The following is a 21,268-nucleotide window of genomic DNA, read 5'->3' on the forward strand; positions in this document are numbered from 1 at the left end:
AAACACCTGAACAAGCTAATCAAGGTCTTCAGAATCACTAGGACATCACAGGTAGGCAAGCTTGATCAGGGTTTGAGCTAAACTCTACCAGGCAGCGGCTCCCCAAGGCAAGATTTGAGGAACCCTGGTTCCATTCCTTCATAGACAACTAGTGCAGATGAATCTGTTCAGTGCAAGCATACTACTTAATGCAGGGACAGGCGACTCTGGTCTTCGAGGGCCAGTGTCCTGCAGAGTTTAGTTCCAGTCAATGTTTCTCAAATCTTGCCCTGGAGGGCCAAAGCCCTGCAAAGTTTAGATCAAACACACCTGAGGAAACTAATCATGGTCTTCAGGATCACTAGGCAATCAAAGGTAGGTGAGCTAAACTCTGCCAGGCAGTGGACTTCCAGGGCAAGATTTGAGAAACCCTGGTTTCATTCCTCAATAGACAACTAGTACAGATGAAGCTGTTCTGTGCCAATGTTCTACCTGGTGAAGAGATGAGTAACTCCGGTCCTGAGGGACCAGTGCCCTACAGAGTTTAGTTCCATTCAGGGTTCCTAAATCTCACCCTGGAGGGCCAAAGACCTGCAAAGTTTAGCTCCACACCTGCGCGAGCTAATCAAGGCCTTCAGGATCACTAGGAAATCAGGTAGGTGAGCTTGATCAGGGTTTGAGCTAAACTCTGCCAGACAGCAGCCCTCCAGGGCAAGGTTTGAGGAACCCTGGTTCCATTCCTCAATATACAACTAGTGCAGAGATGGGCAACTCTGGTCTTGGAGGGCCAGTGTCCTGCAGAGTTTAGTTCCATTCAGGGTTCCTCCCATCCCTGAACTGTTTGATTAGGGATGGAGTCAACTCTGCAGGACACTGGACCTCCACACCCAGAGTTACCTATCCCTGCACTAGGTAGTATGCTTAAACTGAACTGTTCATTGTCAGTGAAGTATACTTTGATTGGCTCGTGTGCTCAATTGTGTGCTCGAAAAGTGAAAGCAGAAAATTAAGTAAGCCAAATTGCAATGTGGACCAGACCTTATGCCAATAATCGGGACTTCTAATCTTGGTGGCACCAAGTTCTAACAGTAAGTTTTGCAGAACAAGGCTTACCATCTAGACATCCCCCCAGTGAAGTAAAACAAAACAAACAAAAAAAAAAAAACAATGGTACAGCATTCATGTTGGTAAATGGAAGACAAAAGAAACTGTCTGTTCTGAACACTTTAATGTTGACACAGGTGAACAGTAATCTCCAGCTAGTATAGAGATAAGTACAAACAGATGAAGACAGAAGCAGCATTCTGGACCAGCACAACAAGCTACTACTTTGCAGGCCATGTCGCCAAAGGAAAAAAAGAAACAAGCGTGTATAAAACAGTACAATTATGCGTGAGCACATCCTCTCTTGTTTGAACACTGAGGTTAGAATACACCTGGACTGGAGCTGAGAGTTTAGATTTAGGTTCACTCCAGATTCGTCCCACTACAAATGCACCTCCTTTAGAGTCTTGACTTTCTTTCCGTTAGGCTTACACACCGAGAGCAGCTCGTAGTTGTCAATACTGGAGGCACAGTCTATGGTGTTGGTCATTTTTTTAGTCGAGTTGTTCAATACTTGAGATCTGTTAGTGAAACCAGCCCTTTTTCTGCATTTTAAAAAGGTCCTAACTGGCAACTCTCTCGTAAACCACAAGCAAAGGGCACATTCTGCAAATGAAGCACCAGTTGTCTTTGGAAAGCGGAGGTTTGTGATAACTGGAGTGGGGAAAACGTTCGCTCTGCATCAAGGTTCACTAACTTCACTACCGGCCTTCAAGTTTGGTCCATCCCAAATCGAGCCAATTAAATGAGGCAGCAGGTGTCACCGCCAGTCCCTTGAGGGAGCAAGAGTCAAGTAATGCACTACAGCCTCCTTAAGGACAAAGATCTGATTGGGTTTCAAACCTAGACGCTACAAGGCAGCTCCTCAATGTCTTGCTACAGGAATTGTTTTTTAAGGCCACATGGCGATGAAATGGTTAAACAAAAACCCTACGCAGGGCAAGGCTGTTTCTTAGTACAGATCCCCTAGTGGACAGGATGTTCAGATCCTGCAAACCCTACATAGCTAAAACCATATTTGGAAACACCCATTCATACCGAGAGCCGAGTAAAGACCTGTTCCGCCATATCGCTAACATTTCTACAGTTACCCATGCTATGCTAACCCTAGGCTCATCTCAAAGGCATTGACACGTTCCCTCTAGGCAAAGGCAAACTTTTGAGTTGTGAGGGAATGCCAGTGGCAAAATATCAGCAAGTGGCACCTTCTCCCATATCACTCATAAAGGCAGATCATGGTTAAAAAGAAAACAAGGAATGTCAGAGAAAGGAATGACGCGGGATAAACGTGGGAAGGGTCCAGGACACGAGAGGAAGACGGGGGCAGTGAAGATTACTAATAACAGCCATGTCAAAAGTATCCATGAGGTTTTTTGAATATTTTTTTTCCTCTGTTTTTACTTTTATATACAAACAAACCAAAACACAAAATATGGATTGTGCACGTTTTTGTTTGTTTTCACATATATATTTCATGAAAAGCCTCAATACTCATTGGGAGGGAAAGATATAGGAATATGGAGGGAGGGAGGGAAGGAGGGATGGAAGAAAACTGTAGGAAAGTGGACGGAGTGAGAACGATCCTTTTCCTTTAAATCGGTTAAGCAGTTAATCCAGAATTATGATGTTGATGTTGATGATGATGATGCTGTCGATGGAGGTAACTGGATGAGGTTGGAGAGGAAGAAAAAGGAGGGAAGATGGAGGAGGGAGGGAAGAAATAGGAGAATGACAAGAAGGAAATGGGGGTTTGGAAACAGCTCAATCTTTCCAGTCCTTCTTGATGTTGAGGTTCCATTCCCAGGACAGGTGGTCGTGCTTGTCGTCATCGGTGAACTTGGATTTAATGTTGTAAGTGCCGCGGGCCAGCATGCCTTTGGGTGCCTCCTCTAAGGGCGTCAGGAACTCGTATTCATTCGGCCGAGGCCCATAGCTGCCCACCATGTAGTCAGACTTGTCAACTAAACAGAAGAAACAGGTAGAGGTTTAAATAAAATGGAGTAGACTATTTGCAATATTCATTGTTAGTGCTTTTTTGAGCAAACAAATATTGTGTATGTGTGTTACGACTGGGCAATATATAAAATACTCAATCATACTTAATCATAATGAAAACAAGTCATTACTACAAGACATGTTCAGAGAAAACCCAATTAGGGGTGTGCGATATGTATCATCTACAATAACATTGTAATTGTTCTTTGTGGAAGCTGATATTATCGCGTGAGTCACTTGGTTTGCAAAAACAAACAGTTCAATAAGTCAATACTGTATGTTACATTTTAAACACAATATTTATTAGAGCTGCGAAACGATTAATCTCATTCAAAATAAAAGTCTGTTTACATACTATATGTGTGCATACTGTGTATATTTATTATGTATATAAAGACACACACATACATGTATATATGGGTCATTCTATAATTGTGGGTACATCTCATGTCCGTGAAGTATATTTTTATCAATATAAAGCCCTCATGCTTAACTTTCTAGTACACAATTACATTTTTCCACAATCACACTACTATATGTTGAAAAAGCCATATCTTATGTTCAAAAATGATGTTCAGCTGTCCGATTTTGTAAAGCTGCTCATTCTACTCTGCATTTAAGCACAAAAATTACTTCAAATATGAATTAATTTCACAGTTTAGCCTTCAGTTATATTAGGTTATCAAGACATTTGGGTGTGTGCTTCAAAAATAAGTGTTTATTGTGATTTAACTTTTTTAGTTTTATTTGTGTCCGAAAAAACTATTGTCAGCTAAGTTACCCACTAGAAAACCCCCCTCAAAAAGAAATGGTTTGTCCCATTCTTGTATAATTTGCACAGTATGATGATATTTCCTCTAGAAGCACATGGATGAAACACTAGACGTTATGTTCTCTCTCTTTCCCCTAATATTGCTTAAACTAGCAAACCACAAGAGTGGATTCACTGACTGTCAACAATGTTACACAAGTATCATTGCTGCAAGACAGCAGGACAGTTTAATTTAAACTTATGTTTTGTTTATGAAAATGTATTCTAAACATACCATGTGCTCAGTCGTTCTAGGCGTGTTGAGTATAGGCCCAAAACACTAAAAATGTCACCTGTGACCTGTCAACTGTGTTACCCAAGGTAACATAGTGGACAATAGCAAACATAGATGGTGTTTTAATATTCCTACAGATTTAGTTCAATAGCACTTAATAAAATATAGATTGTTTCAAAGCAGCTATGTAAGGTCATGTTTGGGTTTTTGGGAAAAAGGACAACTTTTAACATTGTCAAATTCTAAATATACCCCTAATTATAGAATGACCCATATTAGGGAAAAATGTTAGATTTATATGTAAAATATTTATATTTATGCATAATATAAATGATAATTATATTAAGTATAAATATATATACATACAATTTTCTTTTAATATATACATATATGTGTGTGCATTTATATATACATAATATATATACACAGTACACACATGTAGTATGTAAACATAAACATCTCAATCTCAATGTTTTCTTCATTTGGCAATGAAAATAAGCATTTCTTGGAAGAATTCTTCACCTCAGAGCAACACTGTGATGTTTCGTTACTGAATGAATCCAGAATCAGGTGCGTCAATGATTCAAGGACAAAGTAAAATATTGTATACTTGTCATTAGAAAAAAAAAAAAAAAAAAAAAACGGAGATATAAAAACTCTCTGTATTAAGGTGTATTCTGGTGCATATAAATGGGCAAGGAAGAATAATATTCAATCACGTTCAGTTAGTGATAAACCATTTAAGACAATTTTAAACTAGATTACTACTAGATTTTTAGTTCTTACATTAAAATGGAATATATTTAAGCCTTTTAAACAATTTCTTAGCAAGTACTGCTATTAGATGGCTGAGAGATATTTTTTAATGCCCATTCCTACTTCATGTTCATATTTGTGACCCTGAACCACAAAACCAGTCATAAGTAGCACAGGTATATTTGTAGCAATAACAATACATTGTATAGGTCAAAATTACTGATTTTTCTTCTATGTCAAAAATCATTAGGATATTAAGTAAAGATCATGTTCCATGAAGACATTTTGTAAACTTCCTAGCATAAATAAATAAAACTTAATTTTTGATTAGTAATACGCATTGCTAAGAAATTACTTCGGACTTAAAGGTGATTTTCTCAATATTTTGACTTTTTTGCACTCTCAGATTCCAGATTGTCAAACAGTTGCCAAATACTGCCCTATCATAAAACATATATCAATGGAAAGCTTATTTATTCAGCTTTCAGAAGATGTATAAATCTCAATTTCAAAAAATTGACTCTTACGACTGGTTTTGTGGTCCAGGGTCACATTTGCATTATAGCTGCTCTAAAAGTGGAAAAAATTTTTTTCTTTATAATCAATTCATTTCAGCAAACTAATATAATGCAGAAACCTGTCAAGAAAATATCTAGGCCATAACTAATTTCACTCCAAAATAAAGAAATGCTAAGTAATAAGAACAAACTGGCTTACAAAACCTGGAAAGTACATGAATCTCTTTTCTTTTGATACTAAACAAATGTTGTATTGTAATTTGTAAAGAACACTTACTCTTCACCCCTTTCCTAAAGGTCTGCTGTACGTACTTCAACCCCGAGACGATCTCTTTGTTTACCTGCGAACAGATGTATGTGATGTTACATTATGTAACTGATAAATGCGACATGTCTAGACATGTTTACACGCAGTCAGTAAGGCCAGCACAATGTGTGATTGCTTAACACGTGACGGGAAGAAACATGGACTAATGTGGAAAAACAGAGAGTCCAAGCTTCAAATAAGAGGATATACTCAAATGTGGAAATGAAGTACCTTTGATTTACTGGATTATCCACTAACTGGCACAAATACATGGTTGTAAAATATAACCCATCACTGAATTTCTATTAGAAATAACTAATAAACAACCACATTGCTATGAAACTTTCATACTACGACAGAAGTTGTGCGATAACATAAATTCCTAGCAATTACTGCATCTGTTTCCAGTTTTGGTCATCTAACCTTGAAGCTGATCTTTATCCTGTACTCCACTCCTTCCTTCAGCACAAACGACTGCTTCTTAAAGCTCTCCAGATCACCTGAGAGTGAACCAAACACACGCAAACAAGTTAGTACAACTTTCAAAATATACCAGTGAGCACAACATGTTCAGTAAAATCTCAGGATTGGCCATCAAAAAAACAAACAAACATAAAAGTCAACCACTAATTATGACTTGCATAAGGAAAAACATTTAAAATAGTGTGGAAAATAATGAGTGTATGGCCAGTAAAATCATGAGTCAGATGTGGTTGATTTTGAATGTCCATGGTGTTTTATGAGTGTATGACAGACTGCAGTTGAATGATGTTTCCAGCAGATGGCTGTAGGACACGTACACCCTCCGTTTGCTCATCTTCCTCTCTCTCTTTGCCAGCGCTGAGCTCTCGCTTTCAGGCTGCTGTGCTTTATCTGGGTCATGTGACGGTAAGATTATGTCGCACTACAGGTTTGGCTTAGCAAAAACATAAATAACGCTGACTGAAAACGGCAAGAATGCACACAAAAGAAATTGCCTCAGACTGTTAAATTAATGTAATGTGATGAGATTATATTGGGGATTTAAATATTTGAAAACATATCAATGAAACAATATTTGTAAAGTTCATTACTGAAGCTGAAACACGCAGGAACCAAAGAGGTTTTTGCTACTGTGTCAAACTAGTAATACAGTATTTGATGTGCTCATTGAATGTGCACTGATTCATGTTTATAGGTGAATAAAAGCCAAAATTAAATCAGTTCATCACACAAAGAGATTGTGTCTCTTCAGAAGACTTTGATCAAGCCTCTCTATTCATATGGATTACAAATGACTTGTTTATTCCTTCAGACCAAGGTTGCATCGCAATGCTAGTTTTACTTGATCTTAGTCCTGCGTTCGAACACTATGGATTATTAAATACTCATAGATCAATTACAAAACTATACGGGTATACAAAGCCAGGTTTTAAGATGGTTAAGATCCTACCTGTTGGACAGTTATCACTGTTTATTTAAATGGGGAATCATCTCATTTAAAAGAGAAGTTCGACATCTTGGATGACAAGGAAGTGATTATTATCTGTACATTTTTGTTCTGGAAGTTGTTCTGGAACTTCTCCTTTAATAACAGTAAAGTATGGAGTGCCGCAAGGCTCTGTCTTAGGCCCCCTGCTATTTTCAATATACACGTTGTCCCTTGGTGATCTTATTAGAAAATATGGGATTAGTTTCCACTGTTATGCTGATGATACTCAACTACATATTTCAACAAAACCAGATGAAACTTCTAAATTATCTAAGCTTACAGAGTGTGTTTGAGATTGGATGACCAATAATTTTCTCCTATTAAATCCGGGTAAGACAGAGACGTCCTGCGTCTTCTATAAAGTTTTTATGAACTTTTTGAAGCTAGAAAATGTTTTTTCCTTTCGATAACTGAACAATAGGGATGTAGCGATATTATCGTGGTCACATGACAATATGAAACAATATAGGTCTAACCATTCAACAATCCAGGTAATGTCTACTCACCTTGCAGGTCAAGGGTCAGCGGGGCGGGAGCTGTCTCGCACATAAGAGTTAGCCGTGTCACCTGAACGTTGGGAACGTTGGGATCCGCTAAATGAACGAAACAAAAGGCACAGATTGAGATTCGCATATTCAGGGTGTGAAATTTATTTCATGACTATTATGGAAGGTTTTTTTCCCCATTTTGAATTTAAAATTATTCATTTAATCTGTGTGAATTAGTTTGTTCATTCAACATACACAGTGAATACATTTTACCAGAAATTTTCTAAAGAATTTGCAAGAATGATTAAAATAATGGACAGCACCTGCAATCCTGAGCTAAAATTCAGGCTCTGATATCAGGACATAAACAACCACAGAACAAGCTACCCAAAATGTTTTTGAAACAAATCACCTACTCTGCCTTTAAAGGGGTCATGACATGAAATCAAATTTGTTTTGATCTTTTGGCATATAAGAGGTCTTAGTACCATTAAAACAGCATGCAAGTTTCATAGCTCCTCATTATAAACAAAGCATTTATTTAATCAAGCTCCAAAAATGGCTCATTTGGATCTGAGGTGCTAGGGTGATGTCACCCGGGTGCAGTCGTTCACATAAACACCTCCTCCAGAGCAACATATTGATGAATAGTCTACTTCTCACTACAGGTCCCGCACACTGGATTCAGTCACTTAATGGCTTAACACTTAATTATGATGAATGCAAGTGTCACATCAAAAGCAAACAGAAGTTAAAATCACTGCTGCTGTCTTGTCTACACTGGATACAGATGCGCGTCCACTTTCTGACAGAGTCCACACAATTAAAAACAGTTTCAGACTGAGGGTCAGATTGAGGGTTGAAAATAATCATTTTTCCACATATTTGTTTTTGTGTGTGTGTGCAAAAAAACGTCACTAACATTATAAGTAAACCTCAAAGAACATTTTAAAATAATAAAAAAAAAATTCATGTCATGACACCTTTAAACACCTACAACACCTTAGCATTGTGGAGTTTCTCCAAAAACATAAAACAAATTTATTTGCAAAAGTTAAGCTGCAACATTGTCACTTGTGATCAGTAGCAACAAAAAAAAAAAAAGTTAGATAAGTAGCTACATACAAATGTTACATTTTCTCATCACCTAAACCAGAATAAAGTATATTTGGAATAAACGTTCAGCTTCCTGCTTAAAATTCAAGTTCACTTCCAGTATAAAAAAATAAACTGATAATTTACTCACCCCCTTGTAATCCAAGATGTTCATGTCTTTTTTTCTTCAGTGGTAAAGAAATTATGTTTCTTGAGGAAAACATTTCAGGAATGTTCTCCATATAATGGACTTCTATGGTGCCCCAAAGTTTGAACTTCCAAAATGCAGTTTAAATGCGGCTTCAAAGGGCTCTAAACGATTCCAGCAAAGGAATAAGGGTCTTATCTAGAGAAAAGATTGGTTATTTTCTAAAAAAAAAAAAAAATGACAATTTCTATACTTTTTAACCTCAAATGCAAGTCTTGTCTCATCTCCATGATGCGCATGCATAGCCTGTGTAATCCGGGTCAATACAGTTAGGGTACGTCGAAAAACTCCCATCTCGTTTTCTTCAATGTCAAAATCGTCCTGGGAGTTTTTCAACATACTCTAACTGTACTGACCCAGAAAAAAAACAGACTTCACGCAGACTTAGACAAGATGAGTGTTTGAGGTTAAAAAGTATATACATTTTTTGCTAGATAAGATCCTTCTTCCTCAGCTGGGATTGTTTAGAGCCATTTGAAGCTGCATTTAAACTGCATTTTGGAAGTTCAAACTTGGGGACACCATTGAAGTCCATTACATAGAAATAATTCCTGAATTTCTTTCTCAAGAAACATAATTTCTTATCAACTGAAGTAAGAAAGACATGAACATCTTGGATGACAAGGGGGTGAGTAAATTATCTGTAAATGTTTGTCCTGGAAGTGAACTTCTCCTTTAAAATAATTCTATTTCAGCTGACATTGAAAGTTTGACTTCCTGAGGAATGTCTCATGACGACAACTTCCAGAAATGCTCTGTTTGTTTGAGCAGCTCAAGGTCTGGCTCCGCTAAAGCTGTGAGATCAGGGCGGGACTATTTGTTTTGTTGGACAATGAAAGACGGGGAGCGGGTGTATGTGAGGAAACATGTTTAAAAACACATTTTTGCAAATCCGTTAGATGTGGCTTGTTCGATCAGCAACTCATGTCAACTTCACTATTTGTTTAGAGTACGGCCAACAGTCCCGTTACAGACGTCTATGTGTACTGCGGAAGCACCCCGCTGACGCTTATTGTAGCCCATCCATCATGCTCACAGACGTCTCTGTGGGAGCTGCTTCATTCACTCTACATTAAATAATGAGATTGATGCTCGTGATTAAACGCCCGTCTCTTGACGCCAGTTCAAACTGCTCGTCAGGTGATGGGATGAACCGTAACACACAGGGTTGTTGTAATGGCTGACTGCTGATAAAAACAAAAGGGATCAGGAACTCGAGATACGTGACCTCGTTTTAGAGCGCTCTTGTGAGGGTGCTGGCAGACGGCGCACAAGGACAGCAGCCGGAGGCGTTGAGGCCCCGTCTGAGAAGCGTTACCCAAGAGCCTACAGTTCTAGCCCAGAACAACATGATTTACTCAAGTAGGACACATTCCTGGATCGACATTGTCTGATGGTCCTGGAACAACATGCGTATCTGGATGAAGATCACATGCTAATTATTTTGACAAATATTGCAGCCGGGCTGGACACCGGCAGCTCATTTAGCTCAGTACACCAACAATGCTCTGCAATACCAAATAAAATCTGTTAACTTTAATAGGGGTTCAAGCGCGTAGCGCTGAAAGCCTATTTTAATTGTTCAAATAGCCAAGAATCAGCAATCTCCACTTAAAATTGATCGGGTAGATCAAACTGTAAGTTGTAGAGACTTGAAACTTGGAGGTTGTCTAGAAAAGGGGCCTGTCTAAATATACCCAAAGGCCTATAAAGCCTAAACGAAAACTTAAAACTTGGTGAGCGCATGTGACGGGTGATTCTAAACAAGCATGCAAAGTATTACGGAGATCTGAACAAAGCTAGTGCTGTAACAATAATAAGTTAAAAAAAAAAACATATTTCTATGGTAAATTACCATGCTTTTTTGTCATTGACTTAGGTCATTACAGGCTTGATAAAGAATATATTATGTCTTTTTTCATATGTGCTTAAAATGCCTTAAAGCACCTAAACTCCGCTAATCACCACTTGCAGCTATATTTTTATTTATTTAAAAAAATATATATTTTTTTTAAGATTTAATTCTGTAGCTCGAAATCTCAAGTGGTGTATTCGTTAAATATTAAAAAGCAGTAATTTTTTTCCCCTTAAAATTTTAAAAATGTAATTATGTACATTACCAAAAGTACCAAACCTTATACCGATAAGGGGTCGGTAAGATTTTAGTTTTTGAAGGCACTTACGCTCAAAAAAAGCTGCATTTATTTGAACACATATTCAATAAAAAAAGCAACATTGTGAAATTACAATTTAAAACTATATCAGTTGATAATAATAAAAATAATAACAATTTTGTATTTATTATTTAATGTTTTATTCAGCATCATTACACTTCAGTGTCACATGCCCCTATAGAAATCATTCTAATATGCTGATTTACTGCTGTTGAAAACTGTTGTGCTGCTTAATATTTTTATAGAAACCATATATTTTTTTAATGGGGTCATCGGATGCTAAGTTCACTTTTACATGTTGCTTGAACATTAATGTGTGTTGGCAGTGTATGTACAAATCTATCCAATAATGATAAAAATCCATGCAGTGGTTTTTAATTAATCTGTAAAAATAATATCCCCTTTTCCAAATCGAGCCATTCTCAGATGCCTGTCGGTGTGCCGTCACACAGACAGAGGCCGCTCCCACGATAGTTGATCAACATGAGCGTTTTACCTCAGATCAGATGTCACAGTCTGCCCTCTTTGTTTCGATGCCGGAGCAGGGATGTAAGTTAGACTGAACAATTGAGGTGTTGTGCTGCTGGATGTAATAATGAACATAGTGGTCGTCATTTACTCCCGACATCTGAGCTGCTGAAGATGCAGTGGATTACATTTGTTTGTGAAGGGAATGCACCTCCCGATCTACATATATCCGTCTATGTTCGTGCGAATCATTCGTGATCCAGCTTCACTTACAGCAGAAGTGAGTATAAGGGTTTTTTTTATGAATCTTTGCGATCGCCTTTCCTAATAACGTGCTAGTTAGCAAGTTTAGCGGCTAAATGTGGCTAAAGTAAACAGGCTCGTCACTCCACAGAGAGAAGAGAGGGGCGGGGTGAGCAGAGCTCATTTGCATTTAAAGCGGCCTCGACCAGAATGAGATGATTTTTGCAGAGCTGATTTTGGCAAGGTAAAAAGGGTGTTGTTTTACACTACCATTGAGAATTTTTAACCAAAGTATATTATAGACTTTTCATTAAGACCCTAAAGAATCATATCAACTTGTGCAAAATGGGCATCCGATGACCCCTTTAAATAAATGAGTAAATAAATAAATAAATTCAGGAAAGAAGGTATGTTATATGACTGACCCGGCATGAGAAGGGTCATGCTCATGCCAAGACATACTAATCAAGTGAGCTAAAATCAAAGAGTGTTGAAAGGAGAGCTGGTCCCTGGGATGAATTCTGGGAAAGGGACTGTTGTGATGTGCGTAGAAACTTTCATCAAACTAGGTCAGAGCAGAGAAAGTGTGTACAATAATGCGACATACTTGCAACAACATTGCAGGTGCCCAGCAGCGCCTCCTTGTACTTGCGGAGGCTTTCGTCATCTTTGTCGAGTTCCTGGATTTCTTGAAGGCTCTTCTGGGCCGGCGGCTTGTAGTTAACAGCCTCGCCCTCTTCGTTCTCGGCTGCGATTGCGGCTAGCTGCTCTGGTGTGGGCTCCTGCTCGGCCATGATTGACAGCTGGAGGAAAAAACAAACATACACAGGTTAGAGGAGACGAAACAAACACGGTCCTTACCAAACCCAGTGGAGATCTGACCCGCATGAAGTCATGTGATCAGTTCTTCCAGCGTGTTAAATTTTTTATAATATTAATGAATTTTAAATTATTTCACCGCACACACTCACACACACACTCCAACCATCTGCGGCTGGACTGCAGCGGAAAAGGACTTGAGAAAACGGCCTAATGTGGGCATCTGTATTCAGCACTATTGCATTAGTGGTCAAAGCCAATTACTGCAGGGACTCAAATACACTGCACAGCGCTAAGTGTGTGTTCAGGAGACACACATGGAGATGAAGGGTGCAAATACTTTGGGTTGACAGTGAATCAATTCAAAATTAATCTAAATGCATTTCAGATGTAAACAGGTTTTTGTATAAACAAACTATGATATATGCTATTGTTAAAAAGTTATTTAAAAATATATATAAAGTCACTTTTGGTCACCACGGCTGCACAATTTAATAAAAACAATTTCAGTAAATAACAGAAAACAGAAAACACAAAATTTATGCGGCGAAAGAAACCTAACACTGAATTTGGGAAAAAATAAAATGGATTTCAACTTTTAAAAACATAAAAAAAAAGAATCAAATTAGTCATTAAAAACTATTGTTTTAATTTTAACAAATTGTAATTTAAAAACAGGATTTTCTTAATAACATTCAGACTATAGATACTACACTTTTATAAATGAATATAGGTCACATTTGCAACTGAAATCTATGCGTGCGACTATGAGTAAATATTTAGGAGCGCCAGTGCGACTGACCCGATCAGCATATTTGTGTTTGCGCTGAGGGGAGCTTCAAAGGTTTCTACGTGTTTTTGCAACGTTGAGTAATGTATCAGACATTTCTCATGAATCCTTTCATAAACAAAGTGTAGAGAGAGTGTAAATAAGAGACTGATTGTACAGTGTAGGGAGATTCGTTATTATAATGGAGCTTTGTGAGATCACGATGAACTAAGATGAGTGACAGATTTTAATGATTTTTAAGGGAGTTTGTAAAGGAGATATTGATTTAATACAATAATTAAATAAGCAAGAAGTTAATATGAAGTGACTTACATTGTCTGACCATTACACTATTGCCTGATTTTGCTCTATTTTGTTGTCAGAAATAGTTTGAAACAAGTCACAACTTAACCGCTGCGCATCTCCATTCAAACACAGTGGTATTTCGTTTATGAATGAACATGCGTTTTTAAACGAATCTAGTGAGTCAGTGATTCAGTTTTCCATTCATAGAGACAGTCACTTGCTTTATTCTTAACAAAAACAGCCATTCGAACGAATCAAATGAATGAATGATTCAGTAATTAAATCAGAGACTTGCCGCCACCGACTAGCAGTTTTAGTTTAATTTTTAAAGTATCTTTTCAGTCACAAATCCTTTAATATTTCTGTAACCAAAATTTTATGTTCAAAACATTATCTCAACATGAGTTTATGAATTTGATTGCACTCATGCCACCTCTGAGCCTCATTAAACAAATGAAAATACACCTACAAGCCACTTTTGTGTTCTTCTGTGCCACCTCTGTAGTACAAATTCATTTTGTTAATACTAATTTCATTTGATTCATACTCTTCTTATTCTACTTACTCTTATCCTGTTGTTTTGATTAGAAATTTTAAAAAAGCGTATAAAATATTAAAGATGACATACTTTTACGCTAAAAAAAAAAAAAAAAAAAAAAAAAAAAAAAAAAAAGACAAAAACAAAATTCCCCTGTAAATCACTTTAAGGAGTCAAATATCACCTTGTAGCAAATTTTTTAATCAGAATTTTTTATTTTTAATTAAAAAGTGCTCCTATAATTTTGACTGTGCTCCTAAATTTAAGTTAGGAGCACAAGTGCTCCTAAAAAGAAAAGTAAGCGTAAAAACATAAATAACAAAAATGACAAAAAAACAATAAAATTTGTCATTAAACAATATTTTTTTTTTATTTTGAACAAATGTTCACTGAAAAAAAAAACAGGTTCTTCAGAAATATTCAGAAATATTCTTCTCAATAGTGTCCACACTAAAGATACTACAGTTTAATAATTAAATAAAAAAAGAAAACAGAATTTTTTAAAAAACACATTTTATAGGGCTCTATCATCATTAAAATTGTAATAAATTATTAAAGTTTAATGATTTTTTTTAACATTAAAATAAAATTAAACCATTAAAAAAACAGAACCCAGAAATCTATAAATGGAAAGCACATAATTTTGAGGGGGTAAATAACTATTAAAACAGAAAACACAGAATTTATAGTGGGGTTCAAACACTAAAGTACTTCTTCAGTTGATGCACAAAAAAAAACAAACAAAAAAAAAACAACATACAGCACAGTCAGTGCAGCCCATTTCACAAATAAACCACTGAGATTTGTATCTCATGAAACATCACTAGCTGAACCCGTCAGAGTAAGGACTCAATGCTGGATGTTTACATTTATGTCATAAGACTCATTTAGACGTCTTCACCTAGTGTGGCCTTTTGAAGATTTATGCTTAATACAGAACTGAATGCAGAGGATGTCTGGGAAACACTTGTGCTGCAATGCAGCAGCCTCGGAACAGAAAGTGCTGGTGTTTTCTCACTGCTAGCGTGCTAAAGTCAGCCGGAGCGCTGGCCCAATACAGTGAGTGCTTCACCTTGACGGCAGCTTCTGTAGTTTCCTGTTCTGCAGAACTGCAGCGCATTCTGCTTAGAGAGGCACCTCGCTGTGGCCATTTCCTTTCCATACATGGTATTGGCGTGCTAAACGCACAAAATCACACTCATAACACAACTCAATCACTTTCAACTGGCTTTGACACACGGAACATGCATCTGCAGAAGACCGACCACAGCTTGTTGCATTTTTTTTTTTTTAACCAAGTCTTCGACAAATCTAGGGTACAAGTTAACTGGTTTTGTAGCAGATTTTTATTAGAAATACAATTTGCAGAGCTCTATGAATTCCACAGTGAAAATGTGGATTGCATTGTGGAATTCTGAAAAAAAGAAAGAAAGAAGTTTATAATTTAAAATAATTTATCATTTATAAACTAATAATTATAATAAATAATAAATCAAATTAAAAGAAAAACAAACATTTTTTAGGGCACTATTATTGTTAAAATTCTAATTCTGTTAAATAGTTAAAGTTGATGAGTTCAACTGAATAGACATTGTTTTTGATTATGAAAATTAAATTAAAGTATTAAAACAAAATCCAGAAAAATATAAATGGAAAGCACAGAATTTGAGGGGGGTGGCAGGAAGAAAAAGAAATGTACTATTATAACACAGAATTTCATAGAATTGATAATAATAATAATAATAATAATAATGATAATAATAATAATAATAATATTATTATTTTATAAGAAACATCATGATTTATTTCAGCAGTTACAATAAATCAATAAATTAAAACAGAACAGAATTTCTGAAAAACAATATTTTATAGTTCATTATTATTGTTAAAATTGTAATAAATCATTATTTTTGTAAAGTTTAATGAGTTCAACTGATTAGATATTGTTTTTTATTATTAAAATTAAAATATTAAAATCATAATTTATTGCATCGATTACAATAAATCAATCAATAAATAAAAACTGACAACAGAATTTCTGAAAACCAAACATTTTATAAGGCACTATTTCTAAAATTGTAATAAATTATTAAATTGGTAAAGTTTAATGAGTTCAACTGATCAGACTGATCAGATCAAATGTAATTAAAACATTAAAAAAAAAAAAATTAATTGCCACGAATACAGTAAATAAATAATAAATAAATAAAAACAGACAACAGAATTTCAAAAAAAAAAAAAAAAGTATATGTGTGTATGTATGTATGTATGTATAGGGCACTATTATTGATAAAACTGTATGAAATTAAATAAATAGTAAACATTTTAATAAATAAATAAGAATTCCTGAAAAACAAAAATGTTTTAGGGCACTATTATTGATATTATAAATATAAATAAATGTAAAGCACAGATTTTGAGGAGAAAAATGGATGATTTAAAAACACACACACATTACAAATTACAAAATTCATAAACTTCGCTATTAAACAAGACTGTTTAATTTTTGGTCAGTGAAAACAGGCCTTTCAGAAATGTTCAGGAGGTTGAATTTTATTAATATTTAATACTACAGACAATATCGTTCAACAGTTTGGGGTTAGTAAGATATTTTAATGTTTCAGAAATAAATTTATGTTCACTAAGACTGCATTCATTTGATTCAAAAATACAGTAAAACCAGTAATATTGTGAAATATTATTACCATTTCAAATCACTGTTTTCTAATTTAAAATATAATTTATTTCTGTGATCAAAGCTACATTTTCAGCATCATTACTCTAGTCTTCAGTGTCAGTTATTTACTGAATTCATACTAAATTGTTACCCTGAAAGGGCCCTTCAAGTGATCAAGAAGAGAAATTCCACTTGGCCGCCAAGAGTATAACAATTTCTATAAATCCAACCACTTCTTTCAAACAACCAGCAGATCTGCCAGCTAATCTTACAAACAGTTGTAATGAGGACCACATATGAACGAACACACAAGATGTGAACCGAGAAAGCCAGTGAACAACAGGAAAAAAAAAAAAACCCTCCAGCATATGGTGTACTAGAACAGCCTGTAGGTTGTGTATATCGAAGACAGATGTTGTTTGCGTAACTCTTCGGGAGACTCCCAAACTTCTCCCCTCTTTGAGCAGATACTGCAATCTGGTGAAAGAGCCTGTCTCATGAAAACCCACAAAGACGTTTTCTACCCCATCCCTTATCATTAAAATGCCTATAAACCAAAAAACGACACGATGTAATCAATAAAAGAGCATAACATTCTAGCAAGTCATCCTAGCGTCGTCAAAGCAGCCCTCTTATAGTTTTGGCAGGGGCTGGTTTTGGCCACGATCAGACAGGAACTCAGATAACACTGGATGTCTTTTTCCATTCTGGGCCCCTGCGCTCCCCTGACAGCGAGAGAGAGGCCGTTCTTCATCAGTGAGCTCTGGCACACTGCTCCAGCGGCCAGGGTTTGAAGTTCAGGATCAGAAAGCAGACAGACACATGATGGGTTGCCATGTTTCTATTAGCACTAAACCAGGCGTGACCAATCCTGCTCCTGGAGGGACACCTTACTGCAGCGACTAGATTCAGGCTATCGGACCAGAAGTTTCTAGCGATGCTGAAGACACTGATAAGCTGCTTCAAGTGTGTTTAATAACCATTTAAGCTGAATTCCGCAGAACTGGACATTCCTGAACTACACTATGAAGATATAGAAGTGAGGACAAATGGAAACCTGATTTAAAAAAAATACAATATAAAAAATTTTATGTTACAGTTATCTTTATAGTAATTGGTGTAAATGGGCCTTTATTTTCATTTAATTTTGTATTATCGAGTATGAACTACAAAAAGTTCTTCCTATGTGTCTTTGAAAAGGTTTGTGTTAAGACGATCCGTTTACACGGATCTACAAAAACAACTAAAAATGCTGTGTTACGCATGCCAGGCCTGTAGGTGGCGATGTCAATTTGTAAAAAAACACAACGTGCCTGTACACATACTTATGCGTATTACGTGTTCACTCTATATGTAGGGGTGGGCAATATACCAGTAGACAATTAACTGGTAGAAATTTTAGATGCTCACATGACTTCGCAACGTGGTCACAAAAATGTATCGTTCACACTTGTTTTTAAGCATTGCAGTTTTTTAAAAAAGTGATTTTAAATCAATAAAATGCAATTAGCAGCGAAAGAGAACTTTACTGAATGTGAGCTAGGGATGTGACAGTGAGGAAACTTTCCCACCGGTTAACCAACGTGTGATGACACTGGTAATACCGGTATCACCGGGGGTAGTTTGTTAGAGCTTTCCCCCTTTTCCTCGCTCTTAAATAGCTTGTAAACGCCCGTGCGCATTTTACTTTCACTTTCAAATCAACGTCAATTCGGCATCAATTGATTAAATGGACAACAAAACAGTACGACTTATATTAAAGATATAATGATTAATTTATTAACAAAATGAATAAAAATACACGAAGTATATGCCTAATGAAAAATAACAAATATCTTCCAGAAAGTTTAATTAAATTTTTTTAAAAATTTTTTTCTAAATTCCATTTTTTTTTTATTCCGTTTTTTTCCTTTTTAATTTTTCTGGATTTTGTTTTTTCCCATTTTAATTTTTCCGCAACTCCTTTTTAATGGTTGAATTACATTTTATTAATCAAAGAACATGTCTAATTAATTAAAATCATGAAATGTATACAATTTCACATCAATTTAATAAAGGTTCCTCACCATATGTTTTATTGTTATCAAATTCTGTTTTAGCAGGTCTAATTATTTGAATGCATACTTAATTTATTCACATTTATTCTTAAAATAGCCTTATGAAAGTTTTTTTACCCTCAGAAATTGTGTGTTGTGTACTTAAAATGTTCTGGTTGTCAAATGAAGGCATAAAACATTAATTTCACTAATCTTTTAATTATTGAAAATTAAGCAAACATTTTTTACTATTAAAATTAAAACATGGAAGAAATGTTGTGTGTTTATACCCTAAAAAATAATGTTTGTTCCATTTTAGTAGTCGTAGTAATAGTAGTAATATATATATATCTGGCACAATGTCTTCAAGTTAAACCGGAATTTTATTTTGACGGGTTTCCGTGTCTATCTTTACATTTCTGTTGTGTATATGATATAAGGCTAGTTTTCCTAAAATTGAACGGTCAAATGCTTATGAAGTGACGCTCAGCAGATATTGTTCATGTATTTATGTCCTCATTCAGTGAGACGACAGACGCTGAAATCACAGCAAGCGTCACGCGTGCTTCGGTGTGTGTAGTAAACAAAACCACTGGTCTGTTCCTGCAGAACATGCAGGATTCACATGTAAATGGTATTTTTGCGGTGTAATATTTATAGATACTAGTCCATATTGTGGTTTAAGTGTAATGACCTACTTTTGATTAATTCATTCAAACTATTGTTTGAACAAATTCTGTGACATTCCACATTGATCAGTAAATTCCGTTTTTTATGACTGGATTCCGCAATTATGTCCACTTTTTCCGCATCATGGAAATCACAGGGCCCTAAATGGTGCAGATACTAGTAATTTGTACTAGTAATTCCGACGCCAAAAGACGGTTTACCAATTTTTCATGTCAAGCGCCAACTGGTTGCAAGATATTTGGACAATTTGTGATATTAATATTTACAATTTATAGATTAATCGATCATAATTTCAAACGACAACCGAGTTTTAATGAAAACTGACCTCCCTACTCAAGAAGCTAAAGTGGCTGAGGGAAGCAGAACAGAAAAAACACCAGTGTGTAATAAAAAAGCAGCTCATGTCCCTTCTGGATCTGGCAAAAGTTAATTAAGACTGACGAAGTGCAATCTGTTTCTGCTGAAGAATCAGCAGAACATGAAAACAAGGTCCTGCAGCAAGCGAAACGCATTCATGCCCACATTACATCACTTTAGCTGCCAAAGTAAACCAGTACAAACACTGGCGCTAGCCATTTGGCAGTCATCTCAATGTTAATACGCACAAGGGAATGCAGGGTAATTTCACACAGCTGAGCGTGTTTAACATGCTTGCAACAATTATTTCCTAAACACAGCAGCAGGTACATAACCTAGGGGAACAACAGCAGGTCGTTTAAAACAAAGCAAAGAGAGCTGTCACAGCCAGTTCACGCACTCGACGGTGGAAACGGCTTGATTTTGACATCGGCACCACCCACTTCTCCATTCAGTTCTGTCCGGTTGAGCTAAATTCACTCTAATTAGGGATTATCCAGAACTAATATCAGCAGGGAAGCCTGAGCAAGACTATCATGTTAGTCTAGGGGTTACAAAGCCTGAGATTAGGCTCGTTACTGAGCAACAATGAAACCAACAAGATTACGTAGTCAAGATTAGCACTAATTAAAGGGGGGGAAGTGTCGGTAAGAGCTGAGGGATGTCAAAAGATGCCAGGTAAAGAGGATTTACCTGACAAACCTAATCAGTATCCTCAAGAGACCCGGTTATCCTCAGGTTTACACTGAGGTGAAGTGAGAGTGAGAAATGGACCTGCAACTTAGATGCTATAATTAATTTGATGACAAAGTAAACAAGGCTGTTCAATACTACAAGGTCTACAACAGCTGGAGAAACCCATCCATTAATAGTCCCATTCATCTCAAGTGCAGTAGCTTGGCTGAGGCCCTTTAAATACGCCAACAGAATTGTGTTGGAAAATAGGTCTGTTGAGTTATACAAACACCTTGTCAGACATACATGACAAAGTACCACGGTAACTTGTCAAAGTAAACTACTCTCATGCTCAAGCAGAAGCCTCCTGGATATTAATATTGTTATGCAACGTGATGGTACAGCCAGGAAACTGTAGCTATGGAGAGCACTTGTGTTAATTAAACAGCAGGTCTGATCCGCTGGGAAAGGGAAAGTGAGAATCTCACTAGATGCTGGTTCGTTTTCCAGACACGACTATTTTTCACTCGGATGACAGGACTCCAGACT

The 21,268-nt window shown here is 36.3% G+C and overlaps 1 protein-coding gene across 1 annotated transcript in view; it reads right to left on the minus strand.

Annotated features, from left to right (window-relative positions):
* Nucleotides 1-1,188: 1,188 nt before the first annotated feature.
* Nucleotides 1,189-21,268, minus strand: part of arhgdia (Rho GDP dissociation inhibitor (GDI) alpha) — a 31,847-nt gene continuing 11,767 nt past the window's right edge. The window contains exons 2-6 of the mRNA XM_051102144.1: nucleotides 12,460-12,655; nucleotides 7,683-7,769; nucleotides 6,129-6,205; nucleotides 5,676-5,739; nucleotides 1,189-3,044 (exon numbers count right to left, since the gene is read on the minus strand). Coding sequence (XP_050958101.1) covers nucleotides 2,845-3,044; nucleotides 5,676-5,739; nucleotides 6,129-6,205; nucleotides 7,683-7,769; nucleotides 12,460-12,646 — 615 coding nt within the window. The 5' untranslated portion in view covers nucleotides 12,647-12,655 and the 3' untranslated portion in view covers nucleotides 1,189-2,844. The remainder of the gene's footprint in view (nucleotides 3,045-5,675; nucleotides 5,740-6,128; nucleotides 6,206-7,682; nucleotides 7,770-12,459; nucleotides 12,656-21,268) is intronic.

Source organism: Labeo rohita, chromosome 3, assembly GCF_022985175.1.
Source record: "Labeo rohita strain BAU-BD-2019 chromosome 3, IGBB_LRoh.1.0, whole genome shotgun sequence".
In the NCBI taxonomy this organism is placed as follows: Eukaryota; Metazoa; Chordata; class Actinopteri; order Cypriniformes; family Cyprinidae; genus Labeo; species Labeo rohita.